The sequence below is a fragment of the Pleurodeles waltl genome, chromosome 1_2 (assembly GCF_031143425.1).
Source record: "Pleurodeles waltl isolate 20211129_DDA chromosome 1_2, aPleWal1.hap1.20221129, whole genome shotgun sequence".
Classification (NCBI taxonomy): Eukaryota; Metazoa; Chordata; class Amphibia; order Caudata; family Salamandridae; genus Pleurodeles; species Pleurodeles waltl.
Window position 1 is genome coordinate 969,315,132 of NC_090437.1, and position 26,983 is coordinate 969,342,114.

At 40.9% G+C, this 26,983-nt stretch overlaps 1 protein-coding gene across 1 annotated transcript in view; it reads right to left on the reverse strand.

Moving 5' to 3' along the window:
- Positions 1-26,983, reverse strand: part of KIT (KIT proto-oncogene, receptor tyrosine kinase) — a 112,621-nt gene that overhangs the window by 52,019 nt on the left and 33,619 nt on the right. The window contains exons 2-5 of the mRNA XM_069201159.1: positions 18,437-18,715; positions 14,493-14,777; positions 10,403-10,539; positions 429-588 (exon numbers count right to left, since the gene is read on the reverse strand). Coding sequence (XP_069057260.1) covers positions 429-588; positions 10,403-10,539; positions 14,493-14,777; positions 18,437-18,715 — 861 coding nt within the window. The remainder of the gene's footprint in view (positions 1-428; positions 589-10,402; positions 10,540-14,492; positions 14,778-18,436; positions 18,716-26,983) is intronic.

Consider the following 26,983-nt stretch of genomic DNA (forward strand, 5'->3'; position numbering starts at 1 on the left):
TCATTTATTTTCAATGAAGATAATATTCTCCCAACAATGATGAATTGGGAGATGTTCACAGAATCAGTCTAAATCAGTAGGCAAGTCAACCCACTGGGATCATGGTTTAGTTCTGTATGTGCATTTGTGAGTAGTTCTTGCTGTACTTTTTGTTTCTTCTATTCTGGTACTTTTTTTCTTAGATTAAGGCACAATAAAGAAAAAGAAGGGGTAAAGGCAAAAGGAAAGTGGGAAATACTCGAACCAAATATGGGAATTCCAGATAGCAGACTTCTATGAACAATGTGACCTACCTAAACAGGGTGTTTGCACAGTTGCACAATATAATTACTCAAAAAGAGAGAGACCTACTCAAGAGAACATGCATCCCATATTTTTGCATCATAAAACACGTCTTACCTATTAATGAAAAAGGAAAGTGGACTCACCAATGACATTTAAAATGATCGAGGCATGCGACATTCCAACAGCATTCCGTGCTTGGCAGGTGAAAATACCAGAATCATTGACCTCTACAGAAGGGCGACTCAGGGTTAAATTAAGTTCGTAGGAAGAATCTGCATGATATTTACTTTTGCTTGTAACTTGCTGTCGATAAAACAAAAAGAAATGTACAGCTCTCTTTTACTGAATGTACAGCCCAACAATATTTCTGAAGCAGTTTTTTTACCCAGAGAAACTTTCAGACTCAATCGATCTCAAGCCATTACAAAAACTGAAATTACTTATTTTAATCTTTCACTTTTTAATACAGTCGTATATCACAGTTAAATCGTGACTGAAGATAAAAATGTAACTTAATTGTATTCTATATACACACACACACGTAGCTACTACAAACATTTCCAACCTCTCACTGATTTATCTGTTTTTTTTCTGCACCCATTGCTTACAACTATTATCCAACATTCTTGGTTAACATGCTGTTTTGTTTCAAATGCATATAAAGCTGTATTTGAAAAGTTTAAGCTAAAAAAAAATCCTCCTTTGCTGGCTTCCCTGAAACACAGCCCCGCTGGGCCCTGCAGTCCTCAAACAATTTGAATTAATGTGTTAAACCCAAAGGAATTGCGTCCAGATTACAAAGAAAATAACACGTTTATTGGAGACGGCACAGTCCCCTGCCAATGCTGGGCAGAATCAACTCTTCTGTCCCAGGATTCTAGAACAGAATATTCCTGACTGTACGGGTGGCGCATGTCACAATCAAACACAAACGCAATGTTTAAAGGAGACCAAACCAGGACTCAAAACATCTCCCTTCATAACAAACATACAAACATGACAAAATGAAGAAACAATTAAGCGGTATACAGAAAGCATAAAAGAAGCAAAGTAGGTACTCAATGAAATGATTTCTAATAAAAAATAAATTTAAAAAACAATTATACATATTCAACAAGCTTTAGAGGAACCAGTCTAGCATGAGCTTCGTTTTTGATTCTAGATGCTACAGTCGCATCTTCACCATCCTTATTATAGAACATGTGACATTGTGCCCTAAACCACTCTTGGCAACTCTCCTAACATTCCAAACCTTACCATCCTGTGTGATCACAATGTTCTGATTAACCTTGACCACAAATATAGGCCTGCCAAACTTGGATACCCCTTTGGCTAATACTCCTGGTTTGCGAACTCTGGCCCAATCACCCACCAAACAATTGGGCCTCTTGGATTTCCATTTAGTATCATAGGCATGTTTAAACTTGTCCTCTTTTCTTTTCACTATTACCTCTTCACCACCCTTATCATCTTGCCTCTTTTTAAACCACCATGGGCACAACTTGGAAACAGGCTCCCTCTCTTTAAGTAACTTAAAGGGACTAACTTCAGCAGTGGTATATGGAGTAATATGATACAACCACAACTTTTCCCTCACTTTTTCCTTCCACCCTGCCTCAAAACCATGTGCCCACAGTATATCCTCTTTCAACACCCGGTTGAATATTTCTACTTGACCATTTCCTTGAGGGTCATTTAAAGCTGTGGTGACATGGCGAATATTACAACACTTGAGTAAACTCTCCATCTCAACAGACTTCAACAGAACTCCATTATCTGCGACAAGAACTTAAGGATATCTTTCTCTAGCAAATAGTTGTTTAAAAAAAAACTCAGACATCAGCATTGGTGACTTGTGATACAATTTCACTTCGGGCCATTTCAAATGGTAGTCAACCAAAACTATGGCAAACTTACAATCCCAAGGTAAGAAATGGAAAAGACCAGAAATGTCAAATCCAACCTTCTGCTACAGAACTTCCAGCCATTCAAAAGGAACCAAAGGTGCAAGAGCCACCTTCAACATCTTCTCACTGTTGGCACATACCTCACACTCCCAAACCACTCTGCTCACCACTCTATCAAGACCAGACCATGAGAAAACATTCCTCATCAACCTCTTCATGGATGACATACCCAGATGTCCTTCAGGTGCCAATGACAATATATAGTCTCTCAAACTGACCGGAGGTACACGCTTCCCTTCTTTAAATAACATGTCTCCTTCAATCTCCAAATATTCCAGAACTTTCTAATAAAGGAACAATTCATAAGAAACTTCTTTCCTCACAGGCCATCCTTCTCTCACATGATCTTTTGCGGACAACAGATCACTCTCCACAGCATCTTTCCACATGTATTTAGTAATGCCACCAAATGTTCCTAACATCACACCTGCTGTACTAGCTGTCACTTCGGTCTCAGCCATTTCACTCTCATCCTCATTGATGGTACACGGTAATCTGGACAAGGAGTCTGCTGTGACATTTTCCTCCCTGGTACATAGTACACATTAAAACTTAACTCCTGCAACCCGGCCATCAAACATGCAATGCGAACTGTAGCATTATACCTCTCTCTAGGAGACAGAATTCCCACTAAAAGCTGGTGGTCTGTCTTCAATGTGAACCGAGATCTCCACACATAATTACGGAAGTGTTCCACTGCCCACACATTTGCCAGTAACTCCTTCTCCACCACAGCGCAGCATCTATCAGTATTTACCAAGTGAGAGAAAGCTACATTCCACTCCTCCTTTCCACTGTGCTGTGACAAAACAGCTCCCACTCCATAAAGACTGGCATCCACAGTAATGATGCAGTTTTTGTTTACATGGAAGGGTTTCAATGTAGGTGCTTCCACCATCTCTGCTTTTAAATGCCTGCTGTTGTGTCGCTGTCTAATTAAACTCAGTGTTTTTCCTAGCCAGTTCCTTTAACGCATGGGTACTCACAAACTTTTTCTCGGGGGCCAAAATTGCAGTATGGTTTGCTGCCGAGGGCCGCACTGAAGTGACAGCGGGGGGGCGGGGCTTAGAGGGGGAACAACCACCCCGCCCCCTTTTTCAAAACATTGTAACACACACAGCGCCATCTGCACACAGCGCCATCTGCTCTCACCCCTACCCCAGTAACACACACTGCGCCATCTGCACACAGCGCCATCTGCTCTCACCCCTACCCCAGTAACACACACAGCGCCATCTGCACACAGCGCCATCAGCACTCACCCCTAGCCCAGTAACACACACAGCGCCATCTGCACACAGCGCCATCAGCACTCACCCCTAGCCCAGTAACACACACAGCGCCATCTGCACACAGCGCCATCAGCACTCTCCCCTACCCCAGTAACACACACAGCGCCATCTGCACACAGCGCCATCAGCACTCTCCCCTACCCCAGTAACACACACAGCGCCATCTGCACACAGCGCCATCAGCACTCTCCCCTACCCCAGTAACACACACAGCGCCATCTGCACACAGCGCCATCAGCACTCTCCCCTACCCCAGTAACACACACAGCGCCATCTGCACACAGCGCCATCAGCACTCACCCCTATCCCAGTAAAACTCACAGCGCCATCTGCACACAGCGCCATCAGCACTCTCCCCTACCCCAGTAACACACACAGCGCCATCTGCACACAGCGCCATCAGCACTCTCCCCTACCCCAGTAACACACACAGCGCCATCTGCACACAGCGCCATCAGCACTCTCCCCTACCCCAGTAACACACACAGCGCCATCTGCACACAGCGCCATCAGCACTCTCCCCTACCCCAGTAACACACACAGCGCCATCTGCACACAGTGCCATCAGCACTCACCCCTACCCCAGTAACACACACAGTGCCATCTGCCATTTGCTTTAATTGTTTATTTAACAAGCAGGTGGGGGTAATGGAGGAGGGTAAGTAGAGAAAGAAGGGGTGGGAATAACACATGGAGAGTGAGGAGAAGCACAACAGTAAGAGAACACTGCAGAGGCACATGGCAAAAAAGAACAACACAGAGCACTGAGTGGGGAGAGAGAAGCACATGGAAGAGACGGAGCAGTGCAGGAGGTTAGAAGAACACAAACGAGACAGAGCAACGCTGAGGGGGAGGGAAGCACCCAAGGGTGACATCTACTAAGCAAATGCACTTGTGGAGGGCTTAGGCAAAAAAGAAATGAGAGAGAGCAGAATGGGAGAGAATAAGAAAGCGGATGAGAGAGAGAGAGCAACATGCAGCAGGAGGAGAGAAGCAAATGAGGGAGACAGCTGGAAAACACATGAACATTCTTTAGCAAAAAGAAAGTATTTCCCTAAAAGTGAGCAGTGGAAGGACACAGATGAAGCTCCTTAATTCCAGGGACAAACATGAGATGGATAAGGCAAGCCATTCAGTAAGAGGCAAGTTAATGAAAGCAATAATAAAGCCCATCAATCATAAGAAATGGGCCTACTTTAATGCTGACATTAGGTTTTTGCATATAGATAGCTTGCGCTTTCTAATAGGTATGACTTAAAAATAATATATCTATCTCAAAATCTGCAGATAGAGCATGTGGAGGCTCTGTACCAAATGAGTTCAAGTTAAAAATGAATGGAGTTCTCCTTTGATGTACTCCAGAGTAAGTCAAGTTGTAAAGTATCTGGAATTAACTTATTCTGCTGGCTCATATCAAAGTTGTCATTGTACCGTTGTAATTTACGTTTCAGTAGATTTAAGGAGAAGCAAATCTGCCTTTATATGAAAAGTTTGTTTTTATTCCCTCATTTTGAAGGTTGTTGGATTTTAGAAGTCACCCCCTTAATTTATTAGTCACACCTACCTTTGGTTACACTGTACGTGTGTTTCCGCGCAGGAAAAAGATGTCTGTGTTGTACTTCCTTAGACCATAAGTATCTCTTAGAAATCTCCGGTCAAGAACGTGGAGTCAACGATTGATCACTTGACCTTTATGAATCTATCATAGTTGATGAAGACTGTAAATCAGGAGTGACTTTTTTCTCTCACCGCCTTGAAATATTTACGCTATTGGGGAGCTGATCCTCTGTGGGATTGTAATATCCTCTGATCATTAGCTTCTCGAAAATAATGTGTGTAGATTTGTAAAATTTGTCTGAATAGAAATAATACGCGTCACATTTGGGGAGCGTATATTATTTAGAAAAACATTAATTTATTATTAGAATGTATACAGCAATATTGTTTTTGTGGTAAAAGTGAAAGGCTTGTCACTTTCAACGAAAGATTTGGCTAAATGTGAGGGTACAGTGCATGGCTGGTGCAGACGTGCAGGTTATAAAGTGAATGTTACAGTGTATAATTACTTGGTGCAGACATTTGTGGAATGTGAGTCAATCAAAGCAATACTTCAGGAGCGTTAATCAGTATGGAGTTCTTAGAAATCGTTAGGTATCTAACTGGATTTAATGGACCTAAGTATGTTCAAAGAACTAACCCTAAGGTATTCGTACAATTATATTATTCCATAAAATAAAAAGTGGATTGTTCGTTTTTGTAGTAATTTACACAACTTTTCTTGCACTGATGTTTTTTGCTGTTACCCACTTTCTAATGTCCTGTGTGGCGTTTTAAACCAGAGGAGCTTTTTTCTTTCCCACTCCATAAAGTATGTTTTTATTTTAGTTGGTTGCCTCTCAGAAGTAACTTGGAGTTCCCCTTTCTCTGCTGAACACTAGAAACGATGAAGTGGTGGGCACTTCCGGTTGCCTTTTCTATACCTTAGGTCGCAGAACCCATTACAAAACTGCTTTCTAGTGTTTGTAACCTTCCAGGAAGCGGGAGTCACATATTTATGTGTATTTATTTATTCATTTTCTACCAGTGTATGGGCCAAAGTTCCTCGAGTCACGGCTCGCGGGCCGCCAAGGTAGGTCTGTGGGGCCGCTGGCGGCCCGCGGGCCGTACTTTGAGTAACGTCGCTTTAACGGCTCCCTCTTGGTGGCAAAATCCTTGATGAATTTACTGTAGTATTCACACAACCCTGAAAACAACAGCAACTTCTTTTTACTATCTTGTTGATGCCATTTATGAAAGTACCAGCTTCTATGACCTTTTAGGTATCACTCCTTTTGACAAGGTATGCCCAAATACTCCACTGTTTCCTGAAATGTTTAAACTGGTTCCCTTTGAGGGTCAGACCATGTTCCTTTAATACCACACACTTTCCTCAAATGCTCCGAATGTTCACACACAATCCCAGAGAAAATGAGAATGTCGTCCTAGAAATATTTAACAAATGTTTCCACACCACTAACAATGTGGAACATTGCTCTTTGGAACATGGATGCTGCTAACGCAAGACCAAACTGCATCCTTTTGAACTGAAACAAACCCTGCGGGGTGATGAATGCAGTTCATTTTTTAGAATCCTCAGTTAAATCAATTTGGTGATATGCTCACCTAAGGATCAAGTGTAGAAAACATACTGGCATCCCCCAACATGCTAGCAACCTCATTAATATTAGGTACAGGGTGACAGTCCACAACAATGTTAGCATATAGTGCTCTAAGGTCAATGCACAACCTCAAGGATGTATCTGTCTTACATGCCAAAGCAGTGGGAGACATCCACTCTGAAGATTCCACTTCTTCAATGATTCCGCCCCTTCAACATTTCATCCAAAATATTCTTCAACTCATCTCTCCCATTAATAGGCACATTCCTCAAACTTTGCCTCACTGGTTGTGCCCCATTTTTGAGCTTGATGCAGTGAGTATAACCATTAAGTTTGTCTAAGTTTTCAGTGAACTCGTCCTCAGTGAACACGCAGCCTCAACCCCTTAATCTACTACTAACACAGATTCCTTGCAATAAGGATTTAGTATGATGCCAAATATCCACTGATCTCTCAACCGAAGAACATTGGCATGCTTCCTCGCCATATAAAGTTTGATAGATTCTTCCCTTCCTTTAAACAATATATCCACACAGGCGCACCCCATCAGATCTATTACAGAACCATCAAAACTCTGGGCCACCACGTCTGACTCTATTAAGTCAATTTTTAGCAATACCATCTTTAAATCTATCAGGAAAAAAGTCCTCAGTAATTATGGTCCATGGAGACCCCAAATCGACCATAAGTTACAATTCCTTGCAGTGAACTTTGCACTTACACATCTTCCTTGCTCCCTCAATCTCACCTTCAGAAATGTCAACAGAAAGTGCAATTCCTTTTTCCTTCTCACTACTATTTCTCCCACGTGCACATTTTACACAAGACACTTTCCCTTTTTCCATATAAGCACCTTTCTTTCTGTCATGTTTACAAACACAAGCAAAATGTCTCATCCTGCCACATTTGCTACACTCCCTCCCAATGACACTGTGAAAATGAAGCCACATAATTGAAACTCCAGCACCTGTAACAAGTCAGTCTTGTCGCCCCCTCCTTCCTATTTGCACACGTTTGCTGGTAGGACTATTAATTAGACATACTTCATCCACAGCATTCTCATTCTTGGTATTGGTGTCTTGTACTGACTTCATTCACTTCTTAGATTGCTCCAAGGACTTAGTGGTAGTGATAGCATCTTGCAAGTTAGGGTCACCACATCACACATAACTTCTCATGTATATTTTTACTTTTCACGTTCACAATAATGTGATCCTTGATCATTTCATCACACATGGCCCCAAAATTACCATCATAGAGAGTACTCTAAAAAATTGTAAAAAAAACATTAAAAGATTCTGCAACACGTTGTGCCCTAGCATAAAATGTAAACCTATTCAGTGCGATAGAAGTGGCAGGTTTAAATCTGCATATAAGTCAAAAATTCGTCCTTCCATTTTGGCCCATGTAATAGGAAGCCCCTTTGACCTGTAAGAATTTAGGAAGGGGTTCAAACTGCATATTTACTATTAAGTACATTTATCAGCCCCCACACCACAAACACAATACTCAGTAAGAGTAATCTACGCCTTAAAAACGTGTCACAATGCAATGTAGTTTGGATTAACCTCAATAGCTGTGTGCATTGCCGTTCCAGCTACCAGTTTCCAATCTAAAAAGGTGGATGCACGCAACACATGTCATTGGTAATTAAATGATGCAGTATCTTGTGGCAGTGAAGCCTTGCGTTTACTCGCCTCACACTCTCCTGCTTCCTGCTCACCTGACCACCACCTTTGTTTCAATGCAAGGACCAGCAGTTCCACAAAATCTCTGCTGTTTCTCCTTCACCTCGTGTCTTCTCGCTCTAGCTACTGGGCGTAGGGGCCAATGGTTATGCGAGGCAGCGGGATAAATTCAAAGAATGCCAAGAGAAGCCACTTCCAAATGGTGGAAAATGAAGAGGTAAGAAACAAAAAAGTACCTCAATTCTGCAAAGCCGCTTAGTAAAATCCACAATCCGCAAATCATAAATCCTTCCAAAATCCAGTAAAGGTAGCACACAAATGCAGCGGCATTCCAAATGCCCTAAAAAAGAAGCTGACACTGCTTCTGCGAAGCATAATGGTAACTGGTACCTCTTCTAGCTCGTCATCAGTGTTAAATCCAAATAAGTTGCGTCGAAATTAGAAAGAAAAGAATAAGTTTATTGTAGATGCCACAGTCCCCTGCCAAGGCTGGGCACCATCTACTGTTCTGTCCCAGGATTGTGGAACACAATATTTATTCCTCACTGTACAGGTGGCACATGCCACACTAAAACACAAACACAATGTTTAAAGGAGACTAAACCAGGCTACAACATCATTGTTTTCTTTAGATCTCTTTGGTACTGCACGACCACGTGAGCAACCGAAATTAAATTACAACCAAACAACCTGCATGCACTTCACGTAGGAATTTACCTTATGCCAGTTAAGTCCTAATTATCACACATGATGACAGAGCTGGTAATGAAAACTGGTATGCTGATGGAAGCGAACCACGAGCGGCGAATAGATGCTCTATTCAACCTTCTCCTCTCAGTCGTGCAGACCAAAGATCCGAAAGCAATGCCGACCACTCACTTTACAGTTTGCGTGTATGAACCAAGACTGGAGTGCACAACATGCTTCGCAATTGTTTTTTTTTAGTAAATTAATACAGTACAGGCAACAACGGGCAGAGGGTTATAAGTGGCAAAAGCAAAAGTGCACTTTTCCCTCCAGGAAAAGGCATGAGTCTACTCTTCCAGATGTAAATTTCTCTCTTCTGCCCTCTGCTGGTTATGCCCTACTGCGGATTCCGCACTTTAATTTATGGCTATAGGTATAAAGCGCCAGCTCCTCTTCTGAAATCAGTAACAGCCCGAAAAATATCACGGTAAAGCAGTTCTTCAACCACTTTGAGATCCAACGCTGAAAATGAGCAGAATAAGCTCTAAATTAATTCAACGCTCAAGCACGTAGTACGAAGAGAGACATCATTACAGAAACTGCTGCACTTATATACAGCAAAAGTGCCGGATAAGTGGCAGCAAAGAAATTCACAATCCACGTATGTGACTTGAACCTTTGTGCATACATATAATGTTGTGGCATACAGCTACTCTGTTGTCACTTTCCACTAAGTGACTCGGGAGTGCCTGGACATCACAATTTTCTTGGCAACTGTTTCTTGCTCAGTTGGGCATTCGAACTGGGCACGGTTACTTTGGAACAGGACTCTGCTAGAGGGCGATGCAGAAAAACAGGGCCATTAATGCAGCCAAAATGATGGCATGAATGACCACTTGCCGATTGGGTTGCCCAAAGATGGCTGCGGTAGTTCTTGCATTATGGCAGTACCAAGCGCATGAAAAAACAATAAGAAGGATGTCCACCAGTGTCTTAAAATTAAGTAAATAGACTGCTTGTCACTTTGAGCATTTTTAGGCAGCAGAAACGCTAGACCGCCGTGGTAGGCCAAGATGCTAAAGTAGATACGCTGCACGTCACACCAACAGGATTTAAACGCATGCAAGTGCTATGGCTGCATTCCACTGCTAAATCTGTATTATGAAGGATTAACATAGATATCACCAACCCTCACGCCACATGACTGACAGCACGACACTCATTGAACATGGATTAACTCCCTCAGTAAATGCAGACAGCGCATGTGTGATTCAGCAGAATGGACTTCACTGGAATTAGAATGGAATGACAAAAAGCAATCTTACCATGTTGGGATGATTTTTCCAGCTGCCTTCCACGGTGCTAAATACATCCCTTATCGTGCAAATAACTTCAAACTTCTCTCCCTGTTTCAGAAGCTGACTGTTTTTTGACAGAAATATGATTGGGATGACCTTGTGAACTAGGAAAAGAATTAAAATAGTGTTCACTACAAACTGAAATACTGAATTCCAAGAAAAACACATGCATCACTTTAAATAGATTTTCAGTCACCATAAAACCCAACGCTCATTTTTCCTTCCTCCTCCATTTTTAAATCTGGCTGTATTGTTCAATGAACCACGGACCACATGCCATCAATTAAAGAAATACAATAAGACAAACAGGGAGGGTAGGATCTGGATCAGCCTCAGCAGCCATCGTCTTCTTTGTGATTTTAATGCTTTGCCATTGTTTGTATGTACAGTTCATCAAGACCATGGCATTTCCTAGATTGCTATATTGTCACAACAGCGCTCTTTTTGCTGACACACTAACATTTTATTTATTCACGACTTTTTGTTTAAGAAGTGTCTGCTGTCTGGATTGCTTAGCCTGTAACATAATCAGTGCTATTCACTAACTGTCCATGTACATTCAATTGTTTCCCTATGAAGTTGTGATGTACGTTGCTGTATTTGCAGCTTTTTTATTCATAAGGCAAAGATGTGCAAGCATAACTTACTATATTATCCCTAACTATATGAAGCACAAGTGTTACTTAGAAAGTGTAAGTGAGTGCAGCAAGTTGTGTCTTTAAACCACCGCCAGTTAGTTAAACTGGGAAACTGATACATAAACACATGTAATTAGCGACGGACCCGTTGGTAGGCACTTGATTAATCAGGCACTTACACTCCTCTACACACCCATAAAGGGAACACATTGCTATGGTGTAGAAACAGTGAACTTGGTATTTCTTTTCTAAAATTCTTATCTAGTGCACACCATAACTGCATTATAATAAGACAGCGCATAACAATAAAATAGTAGTACAATACAAATCAAGAGGCAAAAAATATAAACATTCTATTCCTTATTCAATACAATATTTCAAAGCACTACACTTTTTCACGTGGAGCTCCTCTAAATTACAAAAGAGTTATACATCTCCTGGAACGATGTTCACCAACTTTTCCTCCTTTAAATGATTTGCCAAACCGAAATAGGCTAACAAAGTCCTAAATTCACCATGCAATATAATCGGTATTTTAATTGCATTACAGAAAGTTGCACATAATAAAGTTATAGATGACAACCTGAGAGCTCAAACATTTTCATTGAACTACAGTGCAAACTGTCCAAATTCACTCTGCAAATCGATACAAAGTGCTTTTGCTCAATAGAACCTCCGAATTTTCCAAAAACCTTAATTTAATCCCGGTACCAAAAATAGTAGAGATGCTTGATAGACCGCTTCATAAGGGGGAAGGCCATGTCAAACTGAATGCGAGTGGACAGTGACAGCCAGTGTAATCAGTTAAGTACTGGCCTAATGGGCGGAACGTCGTACTCCCCGCAGAGGAGTGAGGGAGGGTGATCTCGGAAATCCAGCCAAGTCTGAGCTGTCAGTCATATATGAATAACACAACCACTTGTAGAAATGAAGTACAGATTCAAAGACTAAACTGAACAAAAAAACATTGGATAAAAACGTGTTAACCAAGTAACATTTTCCATATGAAAATTCATAATTGGATGTGGATCGATCAAACTCATATGCACTTACTGGAAGATACCAGTGTGGGAAACCCACAGTCGGCTGCTAGCTCAGAAGCCAACAGTATACAATTATATGCCAATAGCAAAACAGACTGCAACCAAAATGTCCAGCTATCTATGAGTCTACGCCCTGAGGGTAATACCTAAAATGTTTTATCTCCCTGAATGACAAAACCTGCTCCTATAGTGGGGTATCATTAACATGCTAAGTACCAGGGATGTCTGGATGTACACTAGACTAATACAGCAATTCCACATACAAACTCAAAGCAGGGTCAACAGAATTGATTCCCAAAGAACACCAAAAGGCCATGCTGGCCTTCTGAAAATCATAGTGATGAAGAAAAAAAATCAGTTGCGTATATGACCCTGAAACGGATTAACTCATGCAAGACGTTGCATAGTTCTTTTTGGGCAATCTTGACAAATGAAACTGGAAATCCAGCACTGCCACTAAACAGGTCACCTTCACATCCTACTTAATAACGTAGTTGAGACTAGAACATGATTTAAAAAAATTAGAATTTTGTCCAAAACTGGAAGGATGTTAATTTGGGAGTTTAACAATATTTCTGCATTTACAGTACATCACTGTCAGCTATTAGACAAAGAATGGCGAACACTAAACTGCTGAATCACTAAAAGAAAAAAAAATATTCAACAAATTTAGGAGGAGGATTATCCTCAGCATAATATGTAGGCTTTTACATTCCAAATCAACAATCAGCTCAGGTACACCAATTTCATCAAAGGCTATTCAATCAAAGGCTATTCTACTTCACCTTTCTGGGGGCTGCTGCAAGTGAATAATGCTAAAATAGGACATTTAAAATCTGACAAATAAAGGAATCTGAGCACTTAGTAACCATAATAACCTTACATTGCGAGAATCTTCATTTTACTAGAAATGCAAACAAGGCTTATGGGGTCATTACAAACTCGGCGGGAAATTCCACTGAGTTTGGTGCTGGCAGTCTAAAAAGAAAAGACTGTTTCCACCAGCCAGCCCAGCAGAATGCAGGGCCTGTACATTGCCGCCGGCTCCGCACGGAGCCGGCGGCAATGTAGAAGTGTGGCGTGTGCAGCAGCACACATCGCGCATATCACTGCCTGTAAATCGGGCAGTGACATGCGCGACAGGGCTCTGCACAGGGGCCCCTGCATTGCCCATGCCAAGGGGGTCCCGGGTCACCCATTCCGCCAGCCTGGGGGATAACTGGTACATTATCCGGCAGGAGGCGCTGCCCTGTCGGATAAGGAACTCTGCCATTGCCAGGCTGCCTGGCGGCGGTAGCCTGGCAGAGGCAGAGTTCCGCCTGTGGTGGGCTTGCCCTGAACATAATATAGTGGTCTGGACCGCCATATTCATACTGACCGCCTTAAGGCCCATTTAGTTCAGGCTAGACTAATAATGAGATATTACAGGTGTGATGGAAAACCTTTATTTCCAACACATTTGTATTAACTTCCTGGTGGTAATATGAAATAGTACCTTTTCCGATTGGACTCGTATTCTCTCACCTCTTTTAAAGGTTTGAGTTCTTGGGTGCACCACAAAATCAATAGGGAACTGGCTTGCCTTTTAAGAACAGCATGAGCGAAATAATTCATTCTGAATAAAATATGTTTGACACAATGAATAACTGTTGTTTAATCTTGAGTGAGATGCTATGGTTTAGAAATACCCGATGCTTTGAACCTTAAAGATAGAATTGGTAAAGCTGGAAAAAAGCAAGCAAGGACGCAATGCTAATGTTTTTAAAATGGCCTGTAGCACAGTAATAGTTCCAACACAGATGGTACTATGGTTTGTGCTCACAGAAGAGCATTATCAAGAGAGTTGACCCCCCCCAATCAAGTTCATAGCATTTTTCAACACATACCTGCATGTGTACATCGTTTGATGATGCTCTATAGCTGTACTTGAAGCTCAGCTAAAACAGAGCTCAAAAACTGCAAATAGGCAATTTAAATTTGATATGCTTTTCTCAAATTCAAATTTTTGACAGACATCAAGGTCTTCAAATAAGTAAATCTTACTTCATGTCACTCAGAGTGACCTACTCGTAAATTTAGAGAAGTTAACGTGATTTCTTACGGGAAAACCTTGTGGATCAAGGGGCATGATAAACCATAATTAAGCCTGGAGCAAGATACAACTACTCACAGAATATGGGTTCTGCATAAAGCCTGAACATTTAGGAGTAATTCATATCCAACACAGGTGTAAGACCTAAGTACCCACACAAAATGCTTTGTTAATCAGGCTCACAGACTTTGAATAGTGAAGTTACAGGTCTTAGTTTGAGGATCATGTTCTCTGTTGCCCACCACATTAAACAGAAATAGAAAACAAATACTGTATAGATTTACCTGGCTTAACATTCAAGGAAAATTGTTGTGAGGTTTTCAGTTGCCCATCTTGCTTTGCTGAACATATATAGCATCCTTCAAAAGATTTCAGTAGATTTTTGAGGATAATGCCCTGCAGGATATCTGGAATGAATGTCATCGCTTCAGGAACAGATGTGCCATCACATCTTTTTAAAGTGAAATCCGAAATAGTTGGGTCATTTGCAGGACACATAACAATCACGCTGCGGCCCTCCTCGCCATCTACGCTATTGGAAATGCTGGAGAGGAATGGAGTCCGGCTATCTGCACAGCACACAAAGTTGAGAAAAATGTTATGCCTTGTTAAGGGACTGACTCAGAGGAAAATAAATATATCAATTATGAATAATAGCAAAGGTTTACACACGCACACACACACACACACACACATATATATATATATATATGTATAAACCTAAAAAGTTACTGTAGACATATAGGGCCTCATTACCACTTTGGCGGTCTTTTCCAAAGACCGCCGAAACTGCTGCAGTCAACAGACCGCCAGTGCTGGCATTCTGCTGAGCACCATATTAGGAGCTGTGTTTGGACTTCTGCCCATTTATGGCCTAGCCGACGGAGTTGAAGAGGCGGTTGCATCACCAGCAAGACTCCGTCCACCGTATTACAAGGTGTAATATGGCTTGGCAGAGTCTTGCTGGTGTGGTGGTGCTGGCAGTGCAAAACAGCCAGGACTTATCCCCTCCTGGACGACCAGCTCACCGTTGATCATCCAAAAGGGGGGAGGTGGGGAGTGTTGGGTGCATGTATAAAGACTAGGTTGTGAAAGATGACTCATAACGGTGCTAAGAGCAAATATTTTGAAGTCTTCAGTATAGTGAAGAGGCTTTATCATGAGCAGCAGTTGCACACAGACAGGAATCATTGAGACACAAAAGTGAAATTGCATTTAAACAATGCAGGAAATAAACAGGCTATACTGCAACAATAACACCATTCAATTTTTCCCATTTCTCCCCGATCCTGGTTTACCCTTCTCACCTCCAACACATAACCACCTTCTTTTAGTTACAATGAAGACAATTAGTATGTTCATCTCTCCTCCTTATCCCTAGTCTCATTTGTTCATTTACTCATACCGCCATCAACTATGTACTGAATTCTCTACCCATCTATTTAAGGAGCTTCCCCCATTATCTAAGTATCTATAACATTGTGTCCCTTGACACCTTCACTGAGTAATCTAGATTGAGTCTATCCATATGCTCATCACAGGAAAACTAACGTTTATAGCTTTTGAAGTCCCCTTTTCTGCTCGGTCATCCTACCCAGTGCACTACTATAATTCTCAATTACTCGCCTAGCATTTATTGTTCTTCACCCTGTCTCCAAGAAATATTGCTTTTTTGTGATATAATAATAAAGAATTACAAAGCCCTCCTCTTGTACAGTGCTTTATGCTTTGTAGTTACAATTACAATAACGCTATGCAATATACTGATGTATATGCTCATGCCCTTGAAAAGAGAACACCTCTGTTAGGCAGTCATTGGCCAGCTCACACAAAGGCTGATATTGGCAGACGGGTAAAGAATCGCTCTCCTTCAAACGACCGCAACCTCTCCAAAATGGATTCAACAACGGCAAAGAGAAACTGATGTATGTCCAATCTTCTTACTTTTCGTTTACCTATCACCATGACTCACCCTCATCTTCATTTGCTTTGACCCTTTCATTTCTATCGTGGCATCCTTAAAAAAAAAAAAAAAAAGCTACTTTTCTAGCCCAGGAATCACTTAGACACAACTGCACTGATTTATGTTCTGCAATTGTATAGCTACACATAATTTGTTACTTTTTGCAGAGCTAACTCTACAACAACCTACCCTAAATGATGGGGTTTCATAAGGTTCAGTCACTGTCTTCTTCCCTGTTCCTCATGAATTTAAAAACAAGTAACAAATAACACTCACATTTTTATGTTCTCTATCCTTTATCACCTTGTGCAACCTGGCTACTATTTTCTGTGGAGAGCCATTACTTGTTGCACAGGCAAAAAAAAAAAAAGAAAAGAAAAAGAAGCATCTGAGTTCTAGTCTCCATCCCCCAACATGTGGGTTCTCATGGACCTTCTCTATTTGCAGTTTATTGATTTATCTTGAAAGTGACAACTGATTATATTATTTCATCTCCAAACAAATGCCTCGGAAATATATATATCACCCTCTCAACATCACTAAAACCTTTCCCATACTCTTACTAGCCCCGTAGACAGTCCATGAATATTTTAATATTTCACAAGGCTGGGTGGCTATAGCAAGTCTCCCCAGAAGTTCCTGATCCTAATCCTTTAACCCACGCATAGCCCCCCTCTCCGCTATATAGGGCAATTAATATCCCACTATGGTGCTATGTTCTTCTGATCCCAAACTGTCCATCACCTGAAAGTCTTCTTATCCCTTATGAAGTCTTCAGCGTCTGGTCCTTCTCATTCCCTTCTCACCAGCACTGGAATGCACTCCCCCAATCCCACGACAGCTACTACCTACATGTCTTCTAGGTTAACATTACGCATTACTACTTAACTGAAATAACTGATATGGATCCCACCAGACTGAATGGACGTAGGAGTCTGAATATTGTAGTTGTTTCATATTGTGTTGCATCTCCACATCGCAACACAGTTTTATTTGGCCAGCAAAAGCCATGTTTTGTGTACCTCTGATACTAGCAAGAACGTATGCTCAAGAGCACATAATCATTATGTTCTGTACAGTACTTCTGACTGACTATGTATATCAATATTTCTGGTTGCTAGCTTTCAAGACCACATCAGCACGCTCCCTATGAAAAGTAAACAAAATCTGAACACTCTAGATTAAATCAGTTGATTGTTAGCTAAACATTACACTGGACAACTTCAAAAACTCTCAATTCAAGTCAGTGAAATCCTTATTGAAACAAATAATGTAGTCCCAAAAGCTCCACTTTCTGATGGAACTTTTCTGTTCTGTTTACAGCAGATAACGAAACCGTTCATCCTACCAGCAGCATTTCTCCGTTTGATAAAAACACTACCTTAAGAAACAAGCAATTTAGAAACAAAATGGACAGTATGTTCAATTATATATCTACGCCATCTTGTAGGTCTGGTGAGTTTAACAATCTCCTCACCCTTGTCATCTATAACGTCAGCAGAAACACTCCGTTTCATTATTAGACCTTAATACCACATTGTCCGTTAAATAAGTGGAAATAAATGTGGCCCAATAAAACATGCTATTAGAAAGAATAGCTGTAACGCCTCTACAATCGCACATCACCACTGCAAAGATGAAAGTCCATATTATTACTGCAGTACAGTTTAACTGAAGAGCCATGTTTCTACCACTTTAGAGAGAAAAATAAATGCTCTCATTCTCACATATAAGGAGTCTGTATATCGTAGCCCTTTGTTTTTTTTATTCTTAATACAGATCATTGGTTAAAGCTTCAACTCCTGAGTAGTACCGCATGGTATCAATCACATCTGCAGGTCTGCCAAGAGTTATATGCTACGTATTATCATTGCGGAGGGGGATACGGTGATCCATTCATGAATGTGTTTCTTGCCAAGTTATGAACCCTACTCAAACTCAACAATGTTGATTAATATGCATTTTATCTCAACATGGTAGTACCGGCTCACTTACATGATTGAAATGTTCTGAACATCATACCCTAAACGGCCAGATATAAAACAATGCGGGTCACTGAAAACAGTAACATTAGATGAGAAAACCAGGTACATCCATAAAGATCTTTCAGCCAATCAAGAAGTCACTACACTTGCAATATTTAATGCAGATACTTGTGCCCTTCTGGAATTACTGACCAGAGGCTTTAACCTGGGTTTAACGAAACTATCTCTTCGAAAAATGCTTTCCTAAATAAAGTACAGAAAAAGTTAATTTGATCCTTACCTTTGACAAACACGTAAATTGACTGGTTACTCGAAGTGTCTTTATTGATGCAGATGTATCGGCCTGTTTCTTTGGCCTGTGCTTTGGAAACTATCAACTGCTGCTCATTGGGATTTCCTTGGAAAGGTGTACTCGGAACAGCCTTTGGTTTCCTGGACAGGAGAGGTTTCTGGAAGATCCAGTATACTGGAGCGTCATCTTTGCAACGTAATCTAATTTCTTGACCGCTATTCACAGTTATGGAATCGTGTCCTGGAGTGATTGAAGGGATTGCATAACCTGCCAAGACAATTTAAATGGTTACGTTTATTTTGCTGTTTGCAGTCAAATGTTTAGATTTAAATGTCACTATTAATTTCTTCAAAATTTTCAATGAGCAGCCTTTTATAACAGTTTTCTTTCAACGATCGATCATAGATTATAGCAAACGGGGTGGGGGGGGGCAGAGCAAAAAAAAAAAAAGAGTGAGCGAAGCGAAGAATAAGGGAAAAGGAGGCAAAAAACAATGCCAGGAGAAACGACCAATAAAAGAGGGAGCAATAATGAACAGGTCAAGAGAAATAGAAAGGAGTAAAGAGAAAGGAAGAAAACAAGAGAGGGGGAATGAGTGAAGAGGAAAGAGAAGACATGCAGATAAGAGACGAGGGATAAAAGGAGGTAATAAAGAAGAGGGGCAAGACAATATGAAGAGGGAAGATGGAAGAAAAAAAAAGATGGAGAAGAGAATATGAGTGAGGGAAGAGGAAGCAGATGTAAAGGAGAGTGAGATGAAAGGGAAGGAAAAGAAAAGAAAAGGAAGAGAGGATAAATCAGAGATGGGGAAAAGAGGGAAAGAAGGGAAAAAGGAAGAGGGAATGAAGAGAGAAGACAGTGAAAAATATAAATTGACGAGAGACAAGAAAGAAGAGACATGGAGAAGGATGGAGCGTGGAAAAGAAGAAGGGGAGTAACGAAGAAGCACCACAGAATAGAGAGAAAAGGAGATGGAGGAGTAAAAGTGTACGGAAATAAAGATGCAAAGAGCGAAACAAGTGCAAATATGGAGCCGAAGAAGTAAAAAAAAAAAAAAGTGTGAAGATGATAAGAAGTTATAAAGAAGAAAGCTAAAAGGATAGAAGATGATGAAGTGACAAAGGAAAAAGGAAAAAATAAAGGAGAAGAGAAATATGAAGAAGACATTGCGGAAGGACTGGGATGGACAAAATCAGGGGGCAGAGATGGACTCGCAGACATCAAGGAAAGAGTACCTACTGATCAGGTTACAGATATGGTTCCACTAAAGCTCTTCTTGCAAATGTTCCAGAGCTGTATCCCGGAGTCATATCGCTTCTGGCAGCAACAAGTAACCTGGTATTTTTTGACCTACAATTACCGGGCCAGGTGCGCAGTCGCACCTAGTAAAATTCGTAACTGGCCATTACCCACATCCTCTAGCACCACGCGGTGAAGAAACAATTGCTCCCTCCGTCAGGAATTAAGACTCTCTAGCCCCAAGAACCCTTAATCTCCTGCCTCCCGATTTGCACTGCATCTGCAACATTTTAACATCTAAGCACCTGCTCAGAGGAGAGCGAATCGTGGAAAACGCGTTAAAAAAAAAAAAACACAGGGCTAACTGGTTATTCCCAATTCCAGGAAGTTTAACTTGTATTTCATGTTAACACATGGGAGATAATGGGTAGCACTGTTAATTCCTGCCTTGATCCACACAGAGTAACAGGGAACATTAAACTGGGTGTTTTTTTTGTTGCTAAAGATGTTTTATTATAGCACGAAGAACCATGGAACCTTTGCAAACTAAGGCTATAACCTCCTTCTGCCAAGGTCTAAATTCAGGCCTTGCTGATCTAAACTAATTAGTCCTTTGTTAATTTCACAACTTCTAGTGGTAGTCAGTTCAAGGGCCACAGCCTCAAACATTAATAGGAGCAGATTTGAAACAGCATTAAAAAAAATGATTACTGTTTCCCGGTGGAGATACCTACAAACATATTGCTAATCTTAAAAAGGCCATCCAATGAAAAGAAAAAAAGGTTCCTCTGCTTAATAAATGTTGCATCGTCAAGAATCACTGGCAAAAAGGGTTTGGATTATTTCTTTGCTTGATGAGGTCTGGCTGGGGTGTGCAACCTACGGCGAGACCATTCACTAGATGGCCCTATTAAATGTGTTACAGGGAGAAGCTTGGATAAAGTAACATTAGGATAGAGTGTCAACCAGTGCCACCTGAATCTTTAAATTGGTCAAGAAGGAGACACTACTGCAGGTGCAGAGCAAAGGTTGAATGCCACGTCCAATCCTCGAGCCCTGGGTGGGCTACCAGACATGATGCAATAATGTTGTCGCAAGTACGACACAAAAACACTTCCTGTACAAACCAGACTCCATTCATCGTCCACTCTCTAGTTAATAATAATAAGCCTAATAGTGCTCTCTCTCTAAGTTCTTTCGCCTCTGTACACGCCAAGTCACAGCAACCAAAATATCACACACGACATTAAGCTCTACCTGAACGCTACAACACAGTATACATGCCATTATGAACGCAGCAGCCACATTTTGGATATGTGGTTTTCGGTTTACTTTGGAAATGAAAATAATTCGAATCTGTGAGTTATACTTGTAGGAAGCAGCTCGCCGTATACATTCTTTCACAGTGAAAGACTTTATGAGACAAAAAATATCAACCCACGATCAACCAGCCCTTTCAAAATCCTGTGCATTTTAACTAGACCCTATTTAGTATTTGTTAAAAATTGACACAAATAGTGACAGGAAATCAAGGCACTGGTTTGCTTACATTTTTTGGATTTAAATAGTACAAAAAGCTTTGCGGAAACTTTTCTTCGGCATGCCATACTGGTCTGGGAGCAGGAAGAAAAGAAAGAAAACGCCATTAAATCTTGGCTTGTCACAGACACTAAAGCAAAGGAGTCAATGGCCGCTTCAGACCTATCACCCCCATAAAATATTCTGTTAGGCCGCCATGACCCCGATCTGTGTGGTCCTTATGTATTCAGAAAGTAGAAAGCGGACGGCTGGGCAGTGGGGCACTCCTTAACAACGACTTCCTGTTGTGCTGAGTAGATCTAAGCAGGCTACTTATTCACCACAACTAGAGGGCTGACGGCGTGAAAAGCAGGCGCGTGACACTGTGCTGGAGACCGGCATACATTGCATGCTCGTGCTAAGTGCAGGCGGTATAAGCTGAACTCGTAAGGTTCGAGGACCAGGACAGATGTTAAGACTCTTGGTGTTCCTTCTTCAGTGGTACGGAAGGAAGGACGGGGACCCAAAGTGATTTTGGTCGCAGTGATACCACACACCTCAATATGGTTCTGAAACTACAGTCCACTGAATCTTACATTACGTTTTGTGAATGCGTGGCCTGGTAACTGAAAGAGGCTGAATGGGCAAAGGCACTTGGCAACAATAGAACATTCAGCTTTATACGTGCGCAGGACCCAGCATCTACATCTGTATCATGAAGTGGATGAAAGTGGCAATTAGTTTAAAGTTGTGGTGAGCCCTCATCTCGACAAGCAATAGGTTAGGCAAAGCAGCTCACCTGAACACACGAGACAATCCGATTTACATAAAATGCTGCTAACTTGAATCTTCTATTTAAAGCCATGCACTGAACACAAATCCTCTGTTCAAACCATGTTGCATACAATATTGGTAACTTGAACGCTCTGGACTAATCATTGTACATACATTACGGCGACCTGAACACGCTGATCAAACCATATTATGAACAATAGTGGTAATCTGTACCGGCCCAACAAACCATATTGCATACACCAGAGGTATCCCGAACACTTGCGACAAAATATTTTACATTCAATACTAACAATCTGAAGACTCCACTCAAACCATGTAAGTAAGACACTGGCAACACGGACTCACTGTGGAGACCATGTTACACACAGTATTGGTAACCTGAACCCTCGGGTCAAACCATGTTAGATACAACATTGGTAATCTGAACTCTCTCGACAGGCCATGTTGCATACACCACAGCTATCCTGAACTTTCATGACCAATTATATATGTAACATTCACCCTTTATTTAAACCATGTTGCATACATTAGTGGTATTCTGAACCCTCTCCACAAATCAAATTACACACAATCCTGGTAAACTGACCACACTCCCAAATCAGGGGATGCAATATTTACAACTGAGTTGCAACAAGCCACCGTTAGCATTAATGATCATGTAAGGTGTCCTGGGTATCACAGTAAAGTTTCCATCATATACTCAAATATGGAAATTCCTTTGACTATCTTTTTAGAGTACTCTGGTCCCTTCTGTGTGGTACGACTTGTTTGGTGTGATTTTAGTGATGGATTGACATGTGACGGATTGCCCATGGCCAGTCCTGTTGGGTGGTATAAAGAATGGTAACCTTGACCCACTGCAGGGAGAGGTCGTACTCACAAGAGATGTTTCAGCCAACTGTTTGAAACATGGTGGATGGCACAAGTCCATATTGACTCCAAGAATGCATCTTCAAGCAACGATGATAACATTAAATCAGATGTTATAAAAAATAAATAAAAACATAAAAAAAACTTCAAAGCTCGCTTGAACCTAGTTACTGTAGTTACCTCAGATAATATGCTCTCACTTTATTCAACAGAAACACACATGGCATCAAGTTTCATGTACCTTTCATGTAAATCCCCTTATAGTTTTTATAATATCACAGGTCTTCTTGCAACTGAATTTATCTGTGGTTATGAAAGGACAATACACAGTTGTCAAGGTTTCTCTGGTTTTCCATTTGACATTCAAATGCTAACATATTTTCACCTCGACTATAATTGATCTGCAAGCTGCATCAGTTACACACTTGATCAGGCAAAATGTAAGGAATTTTTATTTTCATGAGTCAATTCACAGGCATTAAGAATGCAGCTTGGTGCAGTAAATCCAAATTGTCTACAATAATATCTACCTTGAGAAAGGCAGCCTTAAACTTTCTGAGACCCCATCGATGGCTGATGTGACCTCTCTGTGCAAAGTCCCACTAATTACAAGCACTAAAAACAATCCCTAGGTTTCAGCCAACTTTAAAAGGTATCCCACCTCTGTATATCTCAGAAATTAATTAACCTCCTTCTGGGGGAGAGGGTTGTTGATTAAACAAGACTTGTAACGGGGACCATACTGAAGTCTTGATCAATTCCCACTAAAACAGACATGCTCTCTGTTCTTGGCCTTTAGAGTGCCACGTCGCTATAAATAGGCAGGAGACCCCCACACACTTGCATCCACCTTCCAGTTGTACCCTGGAATTTATAAAGGAATGGTCAGAGTTCAGACTTCCATTTGGTACTGTAATCAAGTCTTCCAAATAGAGTTCTTTTCTCTTTTCAGTATCCACTTGCCCCTCCCCCCACAAAATTACCAACAAAGACATCCTCTGTAACTGAGGCGGAAGATGGAAGCTAACGACCAATTTGGCACAGTCCGAGATCCGACCTCTTCTGAAAGTCAAACCACCTGAAACGCAACAGCTTTGTAGGTCGGGCTTTCAAAGACAGGTTCAGTCTGGAATAGTGAGAAGTAATTTTATACATATCCTGGCCTGATTAAGTCAATGCATTTGAACACGTTTGGCTCATAGGTTAACCTGACGCATGCCAGGGTCAAGTTTAATACATACAACAGAATGTTTTACTCGGACAATACGTTCCGGACGTGCATAATGTCGGTCATTAAAGTCAGAAAAGGCTTCCAAAGCAATTAAATCCTGTGTGTGGTTTTTAAATGTACCTTTTACTATTCATGATCACTCCCACAGGCAGCAGACCCAGGCTGCAGTGGTCACTAATGAACTGGTGATTAGCCACAGTTTGCAAATGTCAGTCGCAGACTTTAAACACATAAGCAAACAGCATTGTAGCTTGCAAACCTTTCTCCACATTTCCAACCTAAACTTGCTGTAATCGACTAATATCTTTAGACAAAATCTTAAAGTGATTTTTTCCCAGGTGAGGAATACATTCAACAACAGAACACGGGATAGGATAGGACTTTGAGACAGCTAATTTGGAAAGCAGTAAATAATCACACTGAATTTGAAATGAAGTGGAAATCCGGTCGGGTATTTTCAAACTACATTTTAAAGAGTAACTCTAGGGACAAAAAAGCAAAATCAGCTTTATAGATGCACGCGATATAGCTGAGGAGCAAGGCTGGTCACACAGGCCGTGGTTTGGGGTGGTGTGTGGTATGGTAGCTTTGGTGGTTTGTCAGAGATATTATCTAGTCAAGTGTTTGTGTGTTTCTTTGGTCTAAGAAGGAACAAACGTCTTTGTTGATAAGGTCAGCACTATCAGTTGGTCTCCAGTTTTGTGGCTCGGTTCCAAAGTCTGAAAACTAGCCATGAGCTGATGTAAGGCTACACAGGATGAAGAAGCTGTTGGAATCAAAGCACTGAAGTCTTTCCAGAAATAATTATTTTTTGTAGATACTTAAAAAGTATTCTTGTCCCGAGCCGTGGGCAGCTACTGGTTTTAAGATTTGCTTCAACTAAAAGCCAGTGTTCAGTCCACTTTGTTCTTAGTGACACCCAGATATGTATCCATCACTGTGAATAAACGGGGGTTGCCTTCAACTCCTGACATTTCTGAAGAGCTTAATTTTGATGGCACATCACCTGGCCACAAACGCAACACCTCCATCATGCCTTTCCTCTTCACAGTACAGGGCAGTAAAACTACAGAAACAAGCTTCTACAAGCAATGTTTGACATGTTTTAGAGAGGAAGGATTTTCCACCACACCTAATTCTGATGACTTAGTGTTTTAGCAAGCATCATGCAGGTGTTGAGTAAGAGGGAGCAGATAGGAGAAGACCAGCCACATCTGAGACACAGATGGACAATGAATAATTCAGCCCAGTGCTCAAGACTTAAACGTGTCATAGACCATGATTAATTCAACTTAGCACTTTTGTACCATAAGTGAGACTAAAGGGGTTCGGTAGTAAATAAACTTCCATGTGGACAACTTTTTCCAATATATTAGATGTAAACAACAGATTGTAAATTGAGTGGTATGTGTTCTCAAACACAAAGATAGGATTTCCTTTATAACTTCTTGGTCTATAGAATATTCCCCAGGGGTGAGGAATCCGTCCTTTCCCAAGGGAGCAATTGATGAGATTATGCACCCTAATACAAGCACCTTTTTAATTTGTTAATCCAAGAGACTAAGAAGTCCAAAAAGAATGTCAACGTATTTCTTCTGGGTGAGGTCTACAATGTCAGTGATGTTTTAAAGGAGATGAAACAGGACAAAGGGTAGCAAATCCTCCCCCATCCCAATTTTAGCAGCTTAAGCGGTACTCCATCTTGGCTTAATGGATTAACTCAGCCCCACTAAAACGATAATTACCTCTTTATGGGTCTCATGAATATTACTGCTTGAAAAAATCATAACAGTGAGGGGTCTGGCAAAGCTGCTCTGGATAGTTAAGGAAACAAAGCAATAGTAATGATAAAAACGTAACCATAAGATAGAAATAGATGAGAAAGGAAACAGTATGGATGACAGAAAAAAGATGAGTCGATAGATGGGTAAAGAAAGAACGGGCGGAGGAAAGCGGTGAAAAGGGAAGCCTAAAAGAAGGAAAGTTAAAAAGGAAAAAAAGGAAGAAAAGCTATGATGGAGAGGTGCAAGTGTGTAACAATGAAATGGTTTGACAAGTGAAAAATGGATAGGTGAAACAGGAAAGATGAAAGAGTGACAGGAGGAATAGATGGAAGGGTGAAAGGATGAATGATTGATTCATGGGTGGATCCATGAATAATAAAAGGATGGCTTGCAGGACAGGATGGTAGAAGAAAGCACAGGGATGTGGATCACCTAACACCCGGGACATATTGTTTGGGGTCAAGGGCAATAAGTTTTAATGTTTATTTTGTCCTTGGGACAAGTAGGCCAACCCCCTGCAGCACAAACACTTTGACTACCAGTTTACAGAGAAGGAAACTGTCTGCAGTTGAGGTAAGTGTGTGTCCATATTTTAAGGCTGTTTAAACTTGTAATTATGGTTCATTAATGAAAAGCCTTCTTTATTAGGGTGAACACTGTAAATAAAACGTTTTAAGGCCACACTTCACTACTGGCAGTGATTCCAGTTTAAAAATAAAAAGTGTACAAATATGTTTGAAAAGTTTAACAATATGAGGCTAAGTATAATGCTCCCAGAATGCTCTCTGGTTAGATGCAAATGTCTGCAGAAGCTTGTAAGCAAGAGTTATAATTATTTTCTTTCAAAATAAAAAGTTCAGAAAAAAAATGCAAGTAGAACATTTTAGGTGCTATTTCTTTGAAGCGTCACTTGGTTAAATTTGTTGATGCATTCTAGTATTTTCAAAAAATATTCCTAATGGAAAAATCAGTGTAACCATTTTCAACACAATTATGGTAAGCATGAAAATAAACAAGCACTGGCAAAGCCAACCAATCAAAAAAATGTTGTTCGTTTTTTGGTTTTGTCAATGCGTTTCTTGTTTTGACATGGCTTTT